Source organism: Neophocaena asiaeorientalis, unplaced genomic scaffold (genome assembly GCF_003031525.2).
Source record: "Neophocaena asiaeorientalis asiaeorientalis breed wild unplaced genomic scaffold, Neophocaena_asiaeorientalis_V1.1 scaffold240, whole genome shotgun sequence".
Classification (NCBI taxonomy): Eukaryota; Metazoa; Chordata; class Mammalia; order Artiodactyla; family Phocoenidae; genus Neophocaena; species Neophocaena asiaeorientalis.
In genome coordinates, this window is record NW_020185331.1 from 943,688 (window position 1) to 963,032 (window position 19,345).

General features: G+C 47.0%; 1 protein-coding gene across 1 annotated transcript in view; it reads right to left on the minus strand.

Moving 5' to 3' along the window:
- The window catches only part of SLIT1 (slit guidance ligand 1), a 170,481-nt gene that overhangs the window by 125,475 nt on the left and 25,661 nt on the right, over positions 1-19,345 (minus strand). The window contains exon 4 of the mRNA XM_024734826.1: positions 15,648-15,719. Coding sequence (XP_024590594.1) covers positions 15,648-15,719 — 72 coding nt within the window. The remainder of the gene's footprint in view (positions 1-15,647; positions 15,720-19,345) is intronic.

The window sequence follows — 19,345 nt, forward strand, 5'->3', positions numbered from 1 at the left end:
CTGACCAATCATGGCAGGCTTGTAATAAGCTGGGTGAATGAATCCATCCATCCATCCAGAGGGGAAGCCAGGCCCGCCATGCTGGGAATGAGGGGTGCCTCTCAGCCAGGCAGCAAGGCGAGAGGCCGTCTCCAGAACTCCCACGTCCCTCAGGAGGGACACTCACCATGGGAAACTGCAACGACTCAGGAGTCTATGACTGGCTGCTGCTCTGCAAACATCGACCAGGAATCACCCTAAGGATTCTCGCCTGCAGCAGACGCCTAGTAGAGGCTCCCAGTGTGTCCCCACCTGACATGGCACCCTTTAATAATGCTCTAGACCCATCCCTGGGAACAGATATGCCTCCTTTCTCTTCTTTCCTAAATGATTCCTAAAGATTATGAAGAGGAGAGCTGGTCACACACATACAAAAAGATAAAAAGTCATTTTGGTGTTTTGTTCCATTTTCCAAGAAAAGAGTATTGACATGGTCAAAAATGGTTGGTCTGTGACAGAAAACTAAAATCACCACCCACAAGCCACTGTTCTGGACTCCGGGATGCCCTGGATTGCTTGGGGAACCACATGGAAACCATATAAGTCCAGATACAAACTGCTAAATGGCTTCCTCCAAAAGGCCCCAGGTAATAAACACTGTCTCCTTTGAGAACTGACATGTCCAAAGGATTCTCTGAGAAATGGTGGGCAGAGTTCCTGTTGGAATGGTGAGTTGGCCTCTGTGTGCTTATGGGGCATCGGGCCCTTCGCTCCCTCTGGTCGGCTGGGGACTCTCAAGAGTCAGCCTGGGTGCAAAACCTCTCACAAGTGAGGGCCCCAGGGTACCAACCACGGGTCTCAGCACTGGGCACACCATCCCTCCGCTACGCATGCAGCAGGTGGCAGTGATGGAAACCTTCTCTACGCTCACTCCTGGCACTCAGCCTGGGGCTCTGGCTTCTGCAGAGAACAGCTCTCCTCTTCCTCTCCATCCTTTCCAGGGCCCTGTGGGGCAACAGAACCCCAGTGTGGCTTTTTCCCCTTCCAGCCATCCCTTATCCCTGGGAGCGGGAACATCTCTGGCGGTGGCTTTGGAGAGGTGATGGAGTGGCCGCTGTCTCCCTGCCAAGGGGAATGTCACGCCACCAGAATTTATGTGCCAGCTTTCCTTGTACCAGCTTTTCCCAGGTTACCTCCCCACCCATTACTACCCCATTAGTTGCCATGTGTTTTCCCCTAACTGTCACCAGCCCACACTGCCTCTTTGTTACCCCTCAGCTCTGGGGCCAGCCCCTTCCCAAGCAAGGGGTTGAGCTTAAACCCCACATTGTGAAATATTTCCTCCCTCTCTCTTGTCCCTCTTCGCCAGCCTCCTCTGGGCCCCAGAGCCTTTAGTAAAACAAACCCACCAAAAGGCATTCTCTGCTCTGTTTGCACAGCACGAGTGGGCCCCCGAGTTGCCTGGCGCCCCTCATCTTCCACCAACACACTTCCCCTCCTTATTGGTATTCAGTCAATACCTTCCTTTCCTGACCCTTCCCTGCTTGGCCTCTGAAATCTGCCGACAGAAGGGCCTTTGTTGAAGGAGCAGAGGGGTGCAAACACCAGGGCTCTCAAGACACCGTGTGGACTCCAAAGGGGAAATGAGTCGTTGCTCAATGGGGGCCCAGAGAGAGCGGTTCCTCTGAGCACCTCCAGAACCAGACTCTTCCTGAGGACAAACCTTCCGTGTCTTTTTACAGATCCGACACCATTTCCAGAGCTATTCATTGATTTTTATTGTTCTAAAATTGATTCCAAAATGTGGGCCAGAATCTGGGGTCTGGTAAATACTTTGTTACACAATTCGCTGGAAGCACTTAGGTATGAAGCATGGCTTCCAACACTGGGGCTTAAGTGAGGGGCCTCCCAGGCTCCCACCGTCTGCCAGTTTCATGTGTCTGCGAGCAGATGAACAGTCCCAAACACCATTTGGACCGGGCCTGTCCCCTGCTTACAAGTCCTGTTTGTGTCCCTGGTTAGACCACTCTGCATCTAAAAGCACCCCAAGGCCGTCAAAACCAGGCTCCCCCAGCATCTCGGGCATGCAATCCTGGCAGATGTGGAGTCAGCCCCTCCTTGAACTCTTCCAGGGATGAAGCACCGGGCAGAGCAGCCCACCCCTCAGCAGCCCACTCTTCAGGAAGCCTGCCTGATACAGAACAAAATCCACTTCCTCGTACCTTCTGCCCACTTCTGGAAGTCATGCTTCTGGAACAAATCGGTCCCTCGTCCTCATGACAGCCCTTCACATAGATTTTTAAATTACTCTCAGGGTTCCTCTGTATTTGTTTTCATCACACCAAACAGCCCAGGCCCCTGGACTCCATCTCACATGAAACAGTTTCCAGACGGCTCCCGAGGTTAGCCACCCTCCTCCAGAACATGTTTCTTGTTCTCCCCGCAGCCTCCCACAATAAAACACAAATAAATAAATAAAATACATAATTTTACACAATAAAACACAAATCCTAGCACTGAACACTGTTCTCTGGATGTGCTCAAATCAGCAGAGACTAGAACAGGCCTATCCCCTCCCCTGGAGAGGACACTTTGCCTCTATTAGTTTAACCTAAGACTGCATTCACTCTTTTAGCCACCTTACTCCTGAGTCATCCTCAACTTGAAGTCACAGGCTTTTTTCATAACAAGTGCTGCTAAATCAGGTCCCCCCGCCCCTCGTCAACGCTTTCACAGTCATCTTCATATTTATCAGCATTTCATTTCACCTCATTGATTCCCACCTAGTTCATGGAGATCTTTTTCAGTCTTACTTCTATCATCGTGAGTATAATGGCCATCCCTTTGCAGCTTTGTGCCACTTGCAAATCTGTTGAGCATCCCTTCTGTATGCTCACCCAATTCATTAATAAGAATGATAGAGCAGAGTCCAGAGAAACTAATGACTTGTCTAAGGTGTCAAACCCAGATAGGGACAGAACCAGATCTAGAACACAAGCACCCTGGCTCCCAGTCCAGTATTCATTTCTACCACACTCTGGCAAAACGTCTCCAGGACCCCTCAGATGGCTCTCTCTCCAGCCATCTATCATACCTACCTCCTTATTGGTCCATCCCGAGAGGCCCTGACTATAGACAGGAAAGTATGGTCAGGGCTGGATTCCTGGGAGGAAGATGGGGAAACTGCCCCCTGGCCGAAGGATCCTACTTTGTTAAATCATATCAGCTTCTTGCAGCTATAGCTCTGTGCTTCTCCAGGGAAGCCTCTGGAGCAGCCCACCCAACAGACCAGGCCAAGCAGAGCTGGAAGCGGCAAGGAGATCTAGGGGTATTCCTTCACAAAGATGCCTGGGATAAATGGAATAGAACAAGGGGGACCACAGAGATTCTGGGGATAGATCTGAACCTTGGAAAGAATCTGTACAATGGGCAGTCACTTACAGATAGCTTCAGCCCTCTTATAAACAATTCTCACAGATCTGTCCTAGAAACATGAATGCTCCCTTGAAGAATCTGCCAAAGATAATGGCCAGTTAAAGGGCTGACCCTTGGCCCACATCCTTGCTCTAAGTATAACTCTAGAGAGCATACCAAGATCACTGGGCAAACGTGCCAGGAAAACAGGTTAAGATCACTACAAGGATTCCTAATGATCCGAACTGCTCACCAACAAGACTAGCTGTCTTGTGAAGTAGTGAACTCCCCCATCACCAATGTGCTTAAGTGAAGGCTGGAGTATATTACTTTCATCCCACTTGAATCCAAAGATCTAAGCTCCCATACCCTCTTTTCTGCCGTGACAGGTCCCTTGTGATTCCAAATAAAAAGCCATCACTGGGCCCAAATAGCCAAAACAATTTTGAAAAAGAAGAGCAAAGTTGGAGGACTCACACTTCCTGATTTCAAAACATATTTAAAAGAGACAGTAATCAAAACACCGTGGTACTAGCATAAAGACAGACAAAAAGACCAATGGAATAGAATAGAAGGCCAGGAATAAACCCTTTCTTATGTGGTCAAATGATCTTTGACAAGGGTGCCAAGACCATCCAATGGTGAAAGGACAGTCTCTTCAACAACTGGTGTTCAGAAAACTGGATATCCACATGCAAAAGAATGAAGGTGGGCCCTCATCTCACACCATATTTTAAAATTAGCTCAAAATAGATCAAAGACCTAAACGTAAGACCCGAAACTATAAGACTCCTAGAAGAAAACATATGGGAAAAGTTTCATGAGATTGGACTTGGCAATGATTTCTTGGGTATGACATAGGCAACAAAAGCACAGACAACAAAAGCAAAAATAGACAAATGGGACTACACCAAATTTTAAAACTTCTAAGCATCAAAGGACACAATCAGTAGAATGAAAAGGCAAACTGTGGAATGGAAGAAAGTATTTGCAAATCATGTATCTGATAAAGAGTTAATGCCCAGAATGTTTAAAGAACTCCTACAACTCAATAACCAAAAAGAAAAAAAAAAAAAAATCAAATAACCTGATTTAAAAATGGACAAAGAACCTGCCGAAAAACTTTAGGCATTTTTCCAAAGATGATATACAAATGGCCAACAAGCATTTGAAAAGATGCCCGACATCACTAATCATCAGAACACAATCAAAATCGCAATGACACGTTACCTCACACCCATTAGGATGACTATCAAAAAACCAGAAAATAGCAAGTGTTGGTGAAATGGTGCAACCACTGTGGGAAAGAGTGTGATGATTCCTCACAAAATTACAACTAGAACTACTATATGATCCAGTAATCCCACTTCTGGTGATAGATCCGAGATTGTACACTTACAAATGGTTAAAATGATAAGTATTAGGTTATGTATATTTTACCACAATTAAAAAAAAAGTTATAGAGGAAAAAAACAAAAAGAAGGTATTAAAGAGGCAACAGTCAGTTTTGCCAGGGGTGGGAGGAACGGAGGAACTGTGACAGGGAGGTAACATTTCAAACAAGCTAAGGGAGAGATGCAGGCCCATCTGTCCATCCTGCTCAGGTGCAGACAGTGGGAGGAAGGGGAGGAGAACCCTCTGTGGCCCCCTGGCTATCACTCATTCCAGATTCCTCATTCTAGAAGACAGAGCCTGTCTACACCTCCTTCCAGGCCGAGATCCACACAACACTCTGTAATTGTGGGGTCCCTGCTCATGGGGCAACTGCACCCTCTCCATCTACCTGTGTCTCCCACACCCTTCAACACCTGACTTTAAACCTACCTTCCCAGAAGACTCCTGAGCAATCTCTTTCTTCTTCCTGTTTCTCTATTTTCTAAAGTTTTCTATAACGAAAGGCAGTACAGCATGCTGGGTAAGAGCATGCCGTGCATTCAAAGCCTAGTTCTGCCGACAACTAGCTATGTGATCCATTTACTTAACCCCTCCATGCCTCAATTCTCCCAACTGTAAAATGGGGATAACAATGGCCTAGGACTGTAACAATTAAAATGAGAAAATGCGTGGAAATTGTTCGGCACGTAAGTGCTTAACAATTGTATTAAACTCTCTTTTTAAAAAATACTGGAATGATTGCTCAAGCGTTTTTAAATGCCTTATTTAACTTAAAAAAAAACCTCTTATCTTTCTTTGCTTTTCTCTATTTTCCAAATGTTCAATATCATAGCAAAATTATTTATGTAATGTTTGAGATGGTTTTTAAAAATCCTCACTCCCCTAGAAGTTATTCACAGCAGCCCCCTCCTGCATCCCCGCTCTGTTCAGAATCTTCTCCATGCTTATGAATTGTTTATTCCGTAATGATTTTATCAGGCTGTAGGAGAGAACTGGCGGCTTTTCATTCCTTTGAGCCCTTGTTAAAGGTCCCCAGCAGGACACGATCCCCTGTGGATGACCCATCCACAGCTCTTGCCCCCAGCCCTCCCCCAGGCCCTGGTTTCCAGCTGGCTGTCCTTATTTGTGGAGGCTCACAAAAGTGTGGTTGTGAGGCAGTGGGGGGCAGAGCCACGGTCGGGGCTGTGCTCAGGACATCCATCCATGCTGGGCAAAGTCAGCCACTCTGGCACATGGTCCGTCAATCTCAGGCTGGCTGCCCTCTTCCGCAGAGGCTCCTGGGCCGACCCAGTAGGACGCGTGCATCTTCACTAGAGCTTTGACAGCAGGCACAGATTTAATGATTGGAAAGCACTTTGAGAGCTCAGAGTGCTCCATAATTGCCAACTCATAATCCCCAAATCGCTCTCTGCACGGCAGCAAGAGGTGAAGCGTCTGCCCTTGGGAGGGCTTTGTTCCTGTGGCTCTCACACCAGAACCAAGTTGGGCAGAGACAGACAGGGGCTCTGCCCGAAGAGGGGTCCCCACCTAAGACTCAGCAAGCATGCTGGGGAGCAAGGCTTCTCAAAGTGTGAACCAGATGGGCTTGACAATAATGCATATCCTTGGGCCCTTCCACACCTGTTAACTCAGGGTCTCTGAAGATAGTGCCTGGGGATCTGCATTTTAAAATCCTCTAAGTAACTCCCACACTAACTTGAGTACTGATGGTTTAGAGGTAGGTGCATGGGTCTGGGGTCAGGGGGACCTGAGTTCAAGTCTCAGCTCTGATCCTTATTGCCTGAGGCCTCAGCAAGTCTGACGCTAGACCCACAAGATCTAGGTATTCCCTAAAAATAAAATTTTCAAGACTTTCACAGTCATATCAATTTGGCAACACCCTACATGTCCCCTGGGGGCTTTATAGTGAGCACAAGTGGATTAAAGGGGCTGAAAGGGGCTGAAAGTAACTCCACAGAGAAACTTGTTTGACCTCAAACTTCCCCAAACCTTCTAACCAAGGAAGCTTCTTTCTATCATTAATGCCAGAAACACCTCACAGACTTAATATCTCACAGACAAAGCTCCTGAAGTTCCTTTCTGGGAAAAGGGGGTCCAGGGAGTGAGGGAGGGCATCTTAAGGTAGTTGTGGCAGGAAGAAGCCCCATTCCTCACGCCTGGGGTCCTCGGCGGGTGGCAAGGACGGTTCAGTTCCGCAGATCTGTTGCCGGGAGTGGACGTGTCACAAGAGCAAGGTCGCCTTCCTGCTTCGGGTAATTTCCCTCAGAGGCAAGACAGATCCATTTTTAACAGCTCTTCATTTCAGCAGAGAATGCCCCCTGCCTCTGATGGGGGCTGGGGACCAGGATGGGACGGGAGGCTTTGTTCTTCTGACCAGTGCTGACAGTTTAATTAAACCCAGCTCGAGACAAGGTCGGTGGGGTCAGGCATTCTTCAACAGGGCTCCAGCAGAATATCACACCCCCGCCTCTCCAGCCACCGAGGCCCGGTAATGAATTATCCTGGTCCTTACAGCAGGGATATAAATAAGGGGGAATCAATGCCCTCGGCTGCCCTTAATCACCCACCCCCACCCCTTCCAGGCCCAGCAGAGACACAAAAGGTCAATCTTGTCAGGGCACATGTTGGTTTCAAGGCTAAAAAGAAACCCAGAGGAACTGGGTTTCCAGAAGCGGCTTCTGGACTAGGGAAGGGAATGCAACCAGCAAGAGGCGGGATTGCAAGGCAGCGGGAGAGACTCCTCCCCAAATCTGGGAGGACAGTACACAGGCGGCTGACGCTCACGGTGCTCCCCACCCAAATGTGGGTGAAGCCTCGGTTTTGCTGCTATAAGAGAAGGAGGCAGGTTCGAATTTGTCCCTCTAACCCTAGCCACAACCCCTACGTGCATCTGCAAAACAACACCTCCACACCCTCTCATGGGCGCCTATCAGGTGATGAAGCTGATCTTCAGCCCAGGTCACCTGCCACCGGGATATAACCACCCCAGGCAGGAGATACGGGTCCAGCCAGGCAATCATTTCCCCCACACACACTCCAAACTGTTGGTAGGTTAGAGGATACAGACTGCTTTCGAAGAGCACTAGTGATAAACCCTCACCTCCTGCAGAGACAGCGCCGCACCTAGCCGCCTTACACAGCTGTCAAGTGTTCTCAGCACCGACCACAGTGCCTGGCTCATAGGAGGCCCTCTGTAAATGTTGGGTGAGTGGGTGTGTGGGTGGATGGGCAGGCAGATATGGGAGGTGAGAGGGGAGGAGGAGGGAGGGTGGGTGAGGCATGGGGGGATAGATGGGTGTATGGTAGGTTTATGGGTATGTTGGTAGATGCCTAAGTGGGGGGTGAATGGGTGGGCTTGGTGGGCAAATGAGTAAAAGACTGGAGGGGCAGGCAGATGGATAGGTGGGTAGGAGGGTGTTAGATGGGAGGACCAGTGGCAGGAGATGGAGGATGGAGGGATGGGCGGATTAATTGATGGGTTGGTAGATGGGTAAATGGGAGCACAGATGAGAGGGAGGCTGGCTGGGTGGTGGGTAGATGATAGGTAGATGGGTGTAGGAGGTGGGCAGAGGGCGGACGGCTGGGAGGGGGTGGATGATATGGAAGGATGAGCTTTAGCATCAGACAGACCAGGGTTCAAATTTGCCTCAACCCCTTGAGCAGGTCACAAATCCTCTGAGCTTGAATATCTTCATCTGTAAAAGGGAAAATTTCACTGATTTCCTGAGCATCTACTATGTGCTACCGAGCTTACACCTGACCTGAGAGGGAGTTACACCTCTCTTGAATCCCCACGAAAGGCTGTGAGGCAGACATTATTATCTTTATCTGATAGAAGAACAAACTGGCTCAACGGGGTTCAAGGAAGTAGCCCAACATCATTTATCTAGTGTTCACTTTAACTCAGACAACAGAGGTTTTCCAGTGCATATAAAAACTGCGAGGTCTCCTACCATAAAAATATTATACTCTTTTTATCCAACACCTGGGAAATATAAAAAAGAAAAAGCCACCCAGAGATAAGCCCTGTTGGCATTCTGTAGTCATTTTCCTGTGCATGCTTTAGAGTGATTTGTTTAGTGATCATATTGTCAAGACAATTTGCATCCTGGCTTTGGTATCACAAACATTTATCTGTGTTACTTTGTCTTTCATAAAGGCCATTTTTGATGATGATATAAATATTCCATCAAGTGTATATACCAACATTTACTTAACCATTCCCCCAAGGCGGGACATTTCAGTTGTTTTATATAGTTTTCAATATTCCATATTTCAACATTCTGAGTTATGCTGCAATGAACATGTTTGTGGTCATATTTTATTGACTTTAGGGTCAATCCCCAAACGTGAGATTTCTAGGTCAAGGTTTAAGCCCATTTTCAGACTTCTTATGGTCCCTTGAAGGCCTGGTGTCTAACTCCAACCCTATTACCAAACTGCTCTGTGGTCCAGGACAAATCGCCTCTCTGGGCCGCACACCCCAAACGTGGAAAGAAATGGACTAACCCAACACGTGGAGAAACATTGGTGAGGAATAACCAGCAAGAGGATTTCAACTGCCGAAGCTACACACACAAAATCAGTTGAAACGTGGGCCACACCACCTGATGTGCTTTGTGACCACACCTTACCCTGCACATTTGGTCTCTCTCAAACCTGTTTTCATGCTGATTTAACATACGGCCTCTGGTGAAAAAAAAAAAAAAAAAAAAAAAAAACTCCATTATTTGCTCCAGGTGGAAAGTATTAGTAACGGATCCCTCAAAGCAGAAGAAAGGTCAACAGATGAGAGGCCACAAACGCCAAGCCCTGCATCGTCTCTTACCCTCCTCCTGAGGGTAGGCCCCAGAGTGTGACTACACCAGGAGGTCCCATAGTCGCCAGCACAGCTCCTTGGCCCAGAAGTGAACTCCTGACCAAGCATGGGCCAACCAGAATCCTTCCCCAGAAATCTGGGCTGGGACTGGAGACTCGAGGAGATCTGAGCTCCAAGGTCACAGGAGTAGGAGGGGAGTAAGCACGGTGGCCAACCAAAGTCATGGTGGAACTGAGATGTTGCTGGTAAACCCAAGACACTGGTTTGCAGGGAGGAGTGGGACAACAAGGTAGACAATCAGAAAGAACTAGAAACATCCCTCACACCCTTAGTCCCAGCTGTGCCTCACTTCCTGTCATGGGAGCCTGTGAGTCTGCTGCTTGCGCCTTTATACTACCCCGCCCACCCCAACTCACCAGCCTGCAGGGGTCCTGTTTCTGGAACCAGGAGTGCCCGAGTGCTCCTCGGCAAGACCACTGGGAGAGTTACGAGAGATGTTTTGAAATGCCAGATGCTCAGGTCGATGGATTGTGGGGGGAGGGAAGGTAAAGAATATTAGCGGGGCTTCCCTGGTGGCGCAGTGGTTGAGAGTCCGCCTGCCAATGCAGGGGACACGGGTTCGTGCCCCAGTCCGGGAAGATCCCACATGCCGCGGAGCAGCTAGGCCCGTGAGCCATGGCCACTGAGCCTGCGCGTCCGGAGCCTGTGCTCCGCAACGGGAGAGGCCACAACACGGAGAGGCCCGTGTACCGCAAAAAAAAAAAAAAAAAAAAAAAAGAATATTAGCAAATAAGTCTTTAAGCACTTGCTCCTGTACCCTTCCCTATAACCATCACCAAGGTGAAAAATTCAGGGCCCAGACAACAGGGACAAACAACCAGATCAATAAAAAGGTTTATTTAATCATTTCCCCCCAGAATGTGCCCTTTTTGAGATGACCTGAACTGGAGAGGCATCAGGAAGTACTGCCCCTGGTCGTGAATTCAAGCTCTAGGCTGATATAAGCGGGGCGTGCTGCACAGGAGTCCTCCCCAAAGTCCCATCAGCTTGCACTCCTATGCTTAGAGGTGGGCTTAAGAAATAACAAGAGGAAACAAAAAGACAACCTATGGACTGGGAGAAAATATTTGCAAACGATGCTACTGAAAGAGATTAATTTCCAAAATATACAAACAGTTCATATAGCTTAATATCAAAAAAACAAAACACCCGATCAAAAAATGGGCAGAAGACCTAAATAGACATTTCTCCAAAGAAGACATACAGATGGCCAACAGGCACATGAAAAGATGCTCAATATTGCTAATATTAGAGAAATGCAAATCAAAACTACAACGAAGTATCACTTCACACCAGTTAGAACAGCCGTCATTAAAAAGTCTACAAATTTAAATGCTGGAGAGGGTGTGGAGAAAAAGGAACCTTCCTACACTGTTGGTGGGAATTTAAATTGGTGCAGTCACTATGGAGAACAGTATGGAGGTTCCTTAAAAAACTAAAAATAGAGCTACCATATGATCCAGCAATCCCACTCCTCGGCATATATCCAGAGAAAGCTCTAATTCCAAAAGATACACGCACCCCAATGTTCATAGCAGCACTATTTACAATAGCCAGGTCATGGAAGCAACCTAAATGCCCATCGACAGATGAATGGATAAAGATGTGGTATACACACACACACACAATGGAATACTACTCAGCCATAAAAAGAATGAAATAATGCCATTTGCAACAACATGGATGGACCTGGAGATTATCATATTAAGTGAAGTCAGACAAAGAAAGACAAATATCCTATCATATCACTTACATGTGGAATCTAAAAAAAATGATATAAATGAACTTATTTACAAAACAGAAATAGACTCACAGACAAATAGAGAACAAACTTATGGTTACCAAAGGGGAGAGCAAGGGGTAGGAGGAGAGATAAACAAGGATTTGGGGATTAACATATGCACACTATTATATATAAAATAGATAAACAACAGGACCTTCTATCTTCAATATCCTGTGTAAACCATAGTGGAAAAGAACATGAAAAAGAATGTGTGTGTATATACAGATAGACAGATAGATGATAGACATAGATAGATGGATATCTGAATCGCTTTGCTATACAGTAGAAATTAACACATTGTAAATCAACTATATTGATACTTCAATTTTCTTTAATCGTTAAATAAAAAAAAAAAAGAGGAGAGCTAAAGAAAATAGTCTCCCTATACCCAGACCCAGCTATGCTCCTGGATAAGGAAAGGCTTAGAGTTAGGGGCCAGATGCCTGGGAAGAAAAGGCAATAAGTGTTAGAGAAAGATTCTGGCTATAGAGCCTAGAAATACTCCTTTGCCCTTGGAGCCAAAGGGCAACCAAGCCTTCCATCAGGGGCGGGGGGGTCCTTCCTCTAGAAGTCCCTCTGATGACTGCCGACTGGCCCTGTCCCCAAGGCAGCCAGCCCTGGGCCACCGGGGTGAAAACATCCAACGTTTCTGGAGGCTACTGCCTGCCCTGGATCCCAGTCCCGTAGGGTGCCAGGAGTAGGAGTCAGGCAGACTCCTGTCCCCTTCAATTGCTCTTCTACTCCTTGAATAGAGCTCCTTGTGCCAGCCTTTGGCTATAGAATCTGGGTATTTAAAATTCATTAAAGCGCAGAAGTCCTTTTCTCCAGGACTCCTCTTAACATATAAAGCCATGAAGAGCACTGGGCAGGGTGTCCAAAAGGGCTTCATTACTGGCCCTGTGGAGGTCGTTTCACCTCTCCAACCTTGACGTTTGTCAGTAGTAAAACCAGAGACACTGTCTGCCCTGCAGGGTCACAGGAGTCAGACAAGACAGCGTGCACAGGAGGACCAGCTCCACTGCAGGGCCCTTCACTCACCCACACGTCAGGGACACAAGGAACGTCTGCTGCAGGCTGTCCTGGATACTGTACATGCTCAATCTCAGTTCAGCCTCAGGAGAGCCTAACAGTGCACAGGTAAGAAAAACTCCACCTGAGTTACACCATGAAAAACCCAGGACTATATGACACTTGACTTCCTACTCCCCTGTGCTACCTCCCATTCCACTAGGGATCCTGGTTCCCCAGACACCGGCCAAGAAGGCAGCCACACTGGCCACACGGTATCACCACTCTCAGGAGAGGGCCCAGGGACATGCAGGGCGCTGATGCCCCTGATGAAAGGTAGACTCAAGTGCTGGAGGGAGAGAGAGAGACCCCTGCAGAGCTGTCCTCTCCCCTTCAGCCCCACGAGCTGGTGGAGGTTATGGTGAAAGATGCTGGCCCCTCAAACTGTGAATAGAGCTGGAGGTGACTGCAAGCAAAAGCCGGGAGGTTTGTGGATTTAGGTTCACACGATAGGGTCTTGGATATTTTTAAATAAATGAGGGATAGATGGAAACAACCTATGTGTCCATCAGCAGAAGAATGGATAAAGAAGATGTGAAATATATATATAATATATTATATATATTATATATTTATGTATAATATATATTTATATATTGTATATATTATATAAAAATATATATTATATATATATAAAATATACAGTGGAATATAATTCAGCCATGAGAAAGAAGGAAATCCTGCCATTTGTGACAACATGGGTGGACCCTGAAGGATTATGTTAAGTGAAATAAGCCAAAGACAAATACTGCATGGTATCACTTATATGAGGAATCTAAAAAAAGTCAAACTCATAGAAACAGACAGTAGAAAAGTGGTTCTGGAGCTGCAGAGGCTGTGGGACGGGGAAATAGAGAGGTTGGTAACAGAGTATAATCTAACATACAACATGATGACTATTGTTGATAACACATTCTTCATACAACTGAAATTTGCTAAGAGAGTAGAACTTAAATGTGCTCAAAAAAAAGAAGATAAATATGCGAGGTGATGGATATGTTAATGAACGTGGCAGGGGATCCTTTCACAATGTGTATGTATATCAAATCATCAGTGTACACTTTAAGTATATTTCAATTTTATTTGTCAATTATACCTTAGTAAAGCTGAAATTTAAAAACAAATTAAAAAAATTTTTTAAATAAAATAAATGAAGGAGGATCAAAGCAGTGCCCAGAGCTTAACAGCAACTAGGCACATGTTCCAAACCCTGGATGGTGAAGGGCATCAGTGTGCTGAAGGGAAGGGAACCCAAGCAGGCAACTAATGCTGGGAGAGTGGGGGCCAAAGCTTGAAAGGCTAAGGGGGCTTAAGAGAAGGAAAAAGAAAAGTACAGAAGGAGATCAAGAGAAAAAATGTTCAGGATGAATTTTTGCAGAGAGGCAGAGCTGTGATAACCGCCACAAGAGCCAGCTCCGAGAAAAGACAGGGTGGAGAAAAAAGGAGCTGCTGGGGCCAAGTCAGGACAAAGCCAGCTGCCAGCACGGGACCAGTAACAGCATGGACCTTGTGGCCCAGCCCTGGCCCACAGGTTAAAGGGATGTTAGGGTGGCTGCACCTGCTAGGAAGGGTCTTGTGCCTTCAGCAATCAAGGAAGAAAAGTAAGGCACTCACTGTGTGTGCCTGGCACCAAAGGGCCAACCTACCAGTTGTAGGAGGACTGACAGAGAAGCCCCAGTATGAGCCCAAGGGTAGCAAAGACCAGCAGAAGGGATCATCACTGAGGGATCATCTCCATTTCTAGGGAGAGGCCTCCAGGCCAGGAGGAGTGGGACAACAAGGTAGACAATCAGAAAGTGTCTCTCCAGGAAGAGACTGGAGAGACCATTTGGACAAACTGAAAATTAGAGCTCCGCCCTAAGGACAAAAACTGGAAGGCAGGATCAATGAGAAATTCTGGAGCTGCCTGCAGACCACTGGGCTTATCAAGAGGTGCCAGTCATGACAGAGGTGGAAGGAACTAGCCGTGTTTAATCAGAGCGGAGAAGATCAAGCTCCAGACTCCACAGGCACGCCTCTCAGCACTCAGGTAGCCCCATGGTGCTGACTCCCACGCAGCCCCCACCCTTCAGTCCTACCTGCACCACCCACTGCACCTCCGGACTCACCTGCACCTCCACCTAGAAGGTGTCCTGTACTCTTCTTTAGGGAAGAACCGGCAGCCTCAGCATCTCACACCGTGCTTTGCTGGGCATGCAGAAGGTCCCAACCAATGTTTTTTCAGGTTGTTAATGACGACTAAACCTCCCAACTCAAAATTCAAAAACCTGACAGCCCTTCAAAAATTGAACAAGAGTACTGTACATGGTTGTTCTAGGTACTTACAGAAAGCAAAGCTAGAGAAATCATAAATTATTAGAAAGCAGATTTAGGGCTCAAAGTTAAGAAAATGTTTCTTTTATGCAGATCTGTCCAACAATGGAATTGGTTGCCCAAGGAGGTGGTGAACTCCCCATCACGAGAAGTAGCCAAGCAAAGATTAAAAGACCATACATACGCTAAGGAGCTGCAGAAGACAGTCCTCAGGTAATCTCTAAAGTCCTGTCCTGCCCAAGATCCCACAAAATGAAATGTACAGGAGAACAACTACAGACATATCTCGTAAATCATGGAGCAGCAGAATTGGCCACTACCTTTTAAACTTGAAAGAAGTACATTTACAGCAAATACAAGTATGACTTTATGCCATGGTTAATAAGCTCACAGACCTCATTACTCTGAGTTGAAAACAGAAACAGATCCCAGAAGGGCTTATGTGAATGAATATTCCACCCAAGACAGGTTACCAAAGGCAGCGAGAGATGCATGAGTACGGTCCTCCCCATAAGGTCTGCCATCATGGCTGACAAGCTTGCCCACCCCGAGGACATTCCCATACCACACTGTCAGGGGCAGCACACAGAATTGGATAGACTGCCAATTTTGTCAAGTGCTTGCCATGAAGAAAGGCCCCGCAAAGCACCTTCCTACAGTAAGCCGGCCTTTGATGCCCTGAACGATGCCTGCCAGGTGAGGAGCACAGGTGTCATGGTCATGGAGAGTCCAGGCCCCACTGACCACACACTGCCCCCTCAACCGGGTGAGAGATAAGACCACAGAGAGAGCTTTCTTCCATGAAACGTCACTCACAGCCTCGACAGAGCCTGGTTATTCTGGAACAGCAGTTCTGGTAATGCGTACAGCTGGTTCCGGTTGAGTCGTCTAAAAAAGAGAAGAGAGGAGGAGTTGGAGCTGGCCGGGGAATCCAAGGGACTTTTCAGAAAGCACTGGATTCAGAGTCAGAGGGCCCAGGGCTCAAATCCTAACATGTCACTGTATAACCCCAGAGAATCCCCTTCTCGGAGCCTCCGTTTCTTCATCTATATAAAGTGGGAATTCCACCATCCAACCCTTGGGGAGGACAAGAATAGAACATCTCTGAAAGCCCCTCACCCAAGGACCTGACATGTAGTGGACAGTCAGTAAACAGAGCCTCTTTCCTTCCGTTACGCCCTCCCATACCCATCATCATCATCACTTTACATTTGCAAGGCCCCGTGTAATTAATCAGGCACTGATTCAAATATTATCTCAGTTTGTGAGCTGGACACCTGACTACCCTTGAAAAGTGAGATACACCCTAATGGGATAGGACTGGCCACGGGGTTCTGATTCTTTATTGCTTTCATCCACATTTGGCTCAGTGGTGACTCAACTTTTTTATTGTCTGCTTTAGGTCTTTTTTCAGAATGAAAATACCTTTATTGATTTTTTTATTTATGAAAATGCATGCTTAATATTTTTAAAAGCCTCAAATAATAGAAGAAAAAGCATTCAGCCACCTGCATTTTCCTCACACAACAATTTGTGGATGTCTTTCCATGCCAAACAACAGAGGATGACACTTTTAATCATTTTATTTTTAGTATGTCCATCATTTTTTTAATTTTTAAAAATTTTTTATTGGAGTATAATTGCTTTACAATGTTGTGTTAGTTTCTGCGGTACAGTGAAGTGAATCAGCTATATGTATACCTATATCTCCTCCCTCTTGGACCTCACTGCCCCCCACATCCCACCCCTCTAGGTCATCACAGAGCACTGAGCTGAGTTCCCTGTGCTATACCACAGGTTCCCACTAGCTATCTATTTTACACCAGATGGTGTATTTATGTCAAACCTAATCTCCCAATTCATGCCACCCTCCCAATTCCTCTATTGGTGGACAGACAACTATTCAGTATTATAGACACAGGCAGGAGTGAGACGTCTGGTTCTGGAATGTGGCCTGAAAAGACAACGCAGAAAGGACTCAGACTTGTCCCAGGAAGGCAGTGAAGTTTAACCAGACTCATCTTGCCACCTTAGGCAACCAATTCTCTGACACTGAAGTGTAGCACTCCAGCCCAACTGGGGTGGGGGGCAGTGACACCTATAAAGTATGGAACCTTGGTAATCACACTGTGTCTACGGACCACCTGCAGGGACATCACCAGGGAGGTGGTAAGAGCTGCACTATCCCAGGCTACCCCAGAGCTGTTGACTCAGGATCTGCATCTCAACCAGGTCCCCAAGTGATCTGGGTGCATGTCAAGGCTGGAGAAGCACTAGTGTAAAATGCAGCCCCTGCCCTCCAGTCTACCGTATACATTTTTTTTTTAATTTTTATTTATCTTATTTTTGGCTGTGTTGGGTCTTCACTGCTGTGCGCGGACTTCTCATTGCGGTGGCTTCTCTTGTTGTGGAGCACGGGCTCTAAGCACGCAGGCTTCAGTAGTTGTGGCTTGCAGGCTCTAGAGCACAGGCTCAGTAGTTGTGGTGCACGGGCTTAGTTGCTCCGCGGCATATGGGATCGTCCTGGACCAGGGCTCGAAACCGTGTCCCCTGCATTGGCAGGCAGATTCTTAACCACTGTGCCACCAGGGAAGTCCCTCTGTTCCGTTCTTGTGTCACAGAGCCCACCGCAGTGCCTGGCACATAGTAGGCGTGCAACACATTTATTTGCCAAATGAATACATGACATTAGCTGAGCTCAGCTAGAGGCACAAGAGAGGTTTGGGTAAAGCTTTGGGGGGTCTAAGAAGATGTCCCCACATACGGGGGCTGTCAGAGGGCTATCTTTTTTTTTTAAATAAGCTGATCTTTAGATATGTAACCAATTTTCTTTCTTTTTTAAAATATTTTATTTATTTATTTATTTGCTTACTTATTTTGGCTGTGCCGGCTCTTAATTGCAGCATGCGGGATCTTTAGTTGCAGCATTCGGACTCCTCAGCTGTGGCATGCAAACTCTTAGTTGCGGCATGCATGCGGGATCTAGTTCCCCAACCAGGGATTGAACCTAGGCCACCTGCATTGGGAGCGTGGAGTCTTACCCACTGGGCCACCAGGGAAGTCACCATCAGAGGGCTATCTTTGATGAGAAGGTGAGGTTTTGAAAGTAAAACTGGCAAAGTAGATTGGGACCAGATCCTGTCTGGCCTTGAGGGCCAGGCTAAGGGGTCTGAATTTTTTTTTAAACTTTATTCTATAAACTTATTTATTTATTTATGGCTGCATCAGGTCTTCACTGCTGTGCACAGGCTTTCTCTAGTTGTGGTGAATGGGGGCTACTCTTTGCTGTAGTGTGTGGGCTTCTCATGGCGGTGGCTTCTCTTGCTGTGGAGCACAGGCTCTAGGCACACAGGCTTCAGTAGTTGTGGCACACAGGCTCAGTAGTTGTGGCACACGGGCTTAGCTGCTCCGTGGCATGTGGGATCTTCCTGGACCAGGGCTCGAACTCGTGTCCCCTGCACTGGCAGGCGGATTCTTAACCACTGCGCCACCAGGGAAGCCCTACCGTATACTTTGAATTTCTCACAACCATCTCCTTTAACAGTTCTAGAGGATGATAAACCAACTGGAAAAAAGCTTTCTTTTGCTGGGAGGGAGGAAGAAATATAATTCGATGTAGCCAGTAGTAACTGGTCTGTGGTTACCTCCTAGGAGGTCACTTTTCATCTGATATGTGATAAAGGTACCATTTTCTAACACGGTACAATTAGGGTTGCAATTTTAGACAAGCTGTGAGAAGTTTACTCTAAAGGGCAGGCTCCTAGGGAAACACATCACTGCCTCGGAAAAAAAGGGACCACCAATGTAATCTTAAAGCAACAGGAGTAGACATCAGATCGCTCCAAGTTCCTTAACCTCGTCTAATAAATTAATCCTGTATTTACACTGCCTGGAAATCACTGGGTTTTGTTTTGTTTTGTTTTCCCCCAAGACCTTCTCATTTTTCTGGCTTTAATTTCTGAAAAACACTTAAGAGGAAACGGCTAGTTTAAATAGCTAGTTTAAAGTAGAAAATCAAAGGAGGGACCCAGGGTGGTGAGGGACCTACAGGAAGCTAAGAATAACAACAATAGTAGTGAGTCCCAACTAGCCTTACCTTACTCTGTGCCAGGCACCAGAATAAACGCGTTATAGGCATTACCTCACCATCAGAGGGAAAGCAGAATGAAAAGGTGGGTTTCTCTCTCGAGTACGAAGCATCACGGTCATGCACATACCCTCCCGTCTCCTCCCAAAAACAACCCCATGGGTACGGTTTGACCACCACCATCTCACCACGTGGCTGGGCTCTCAGTTCTCAGAATATGTTTGTAGACTTCGTTGAGCTGTCTCTTTGATAGCTGAGGGGACTGGGATGCCCAGAGATGAGTGGCTCACCCAAGTCACCACCAAGTGGGAGAGGTGGGTTCTGAAGCCTGCCTTTCCCCGTCTCCCACCTCGGCAGCCTCCACGTTACACGGTCACCCTCAGCCGGCCCAGGGTGACCGAGCGCCCCGCCCCCCAACATCAGACAA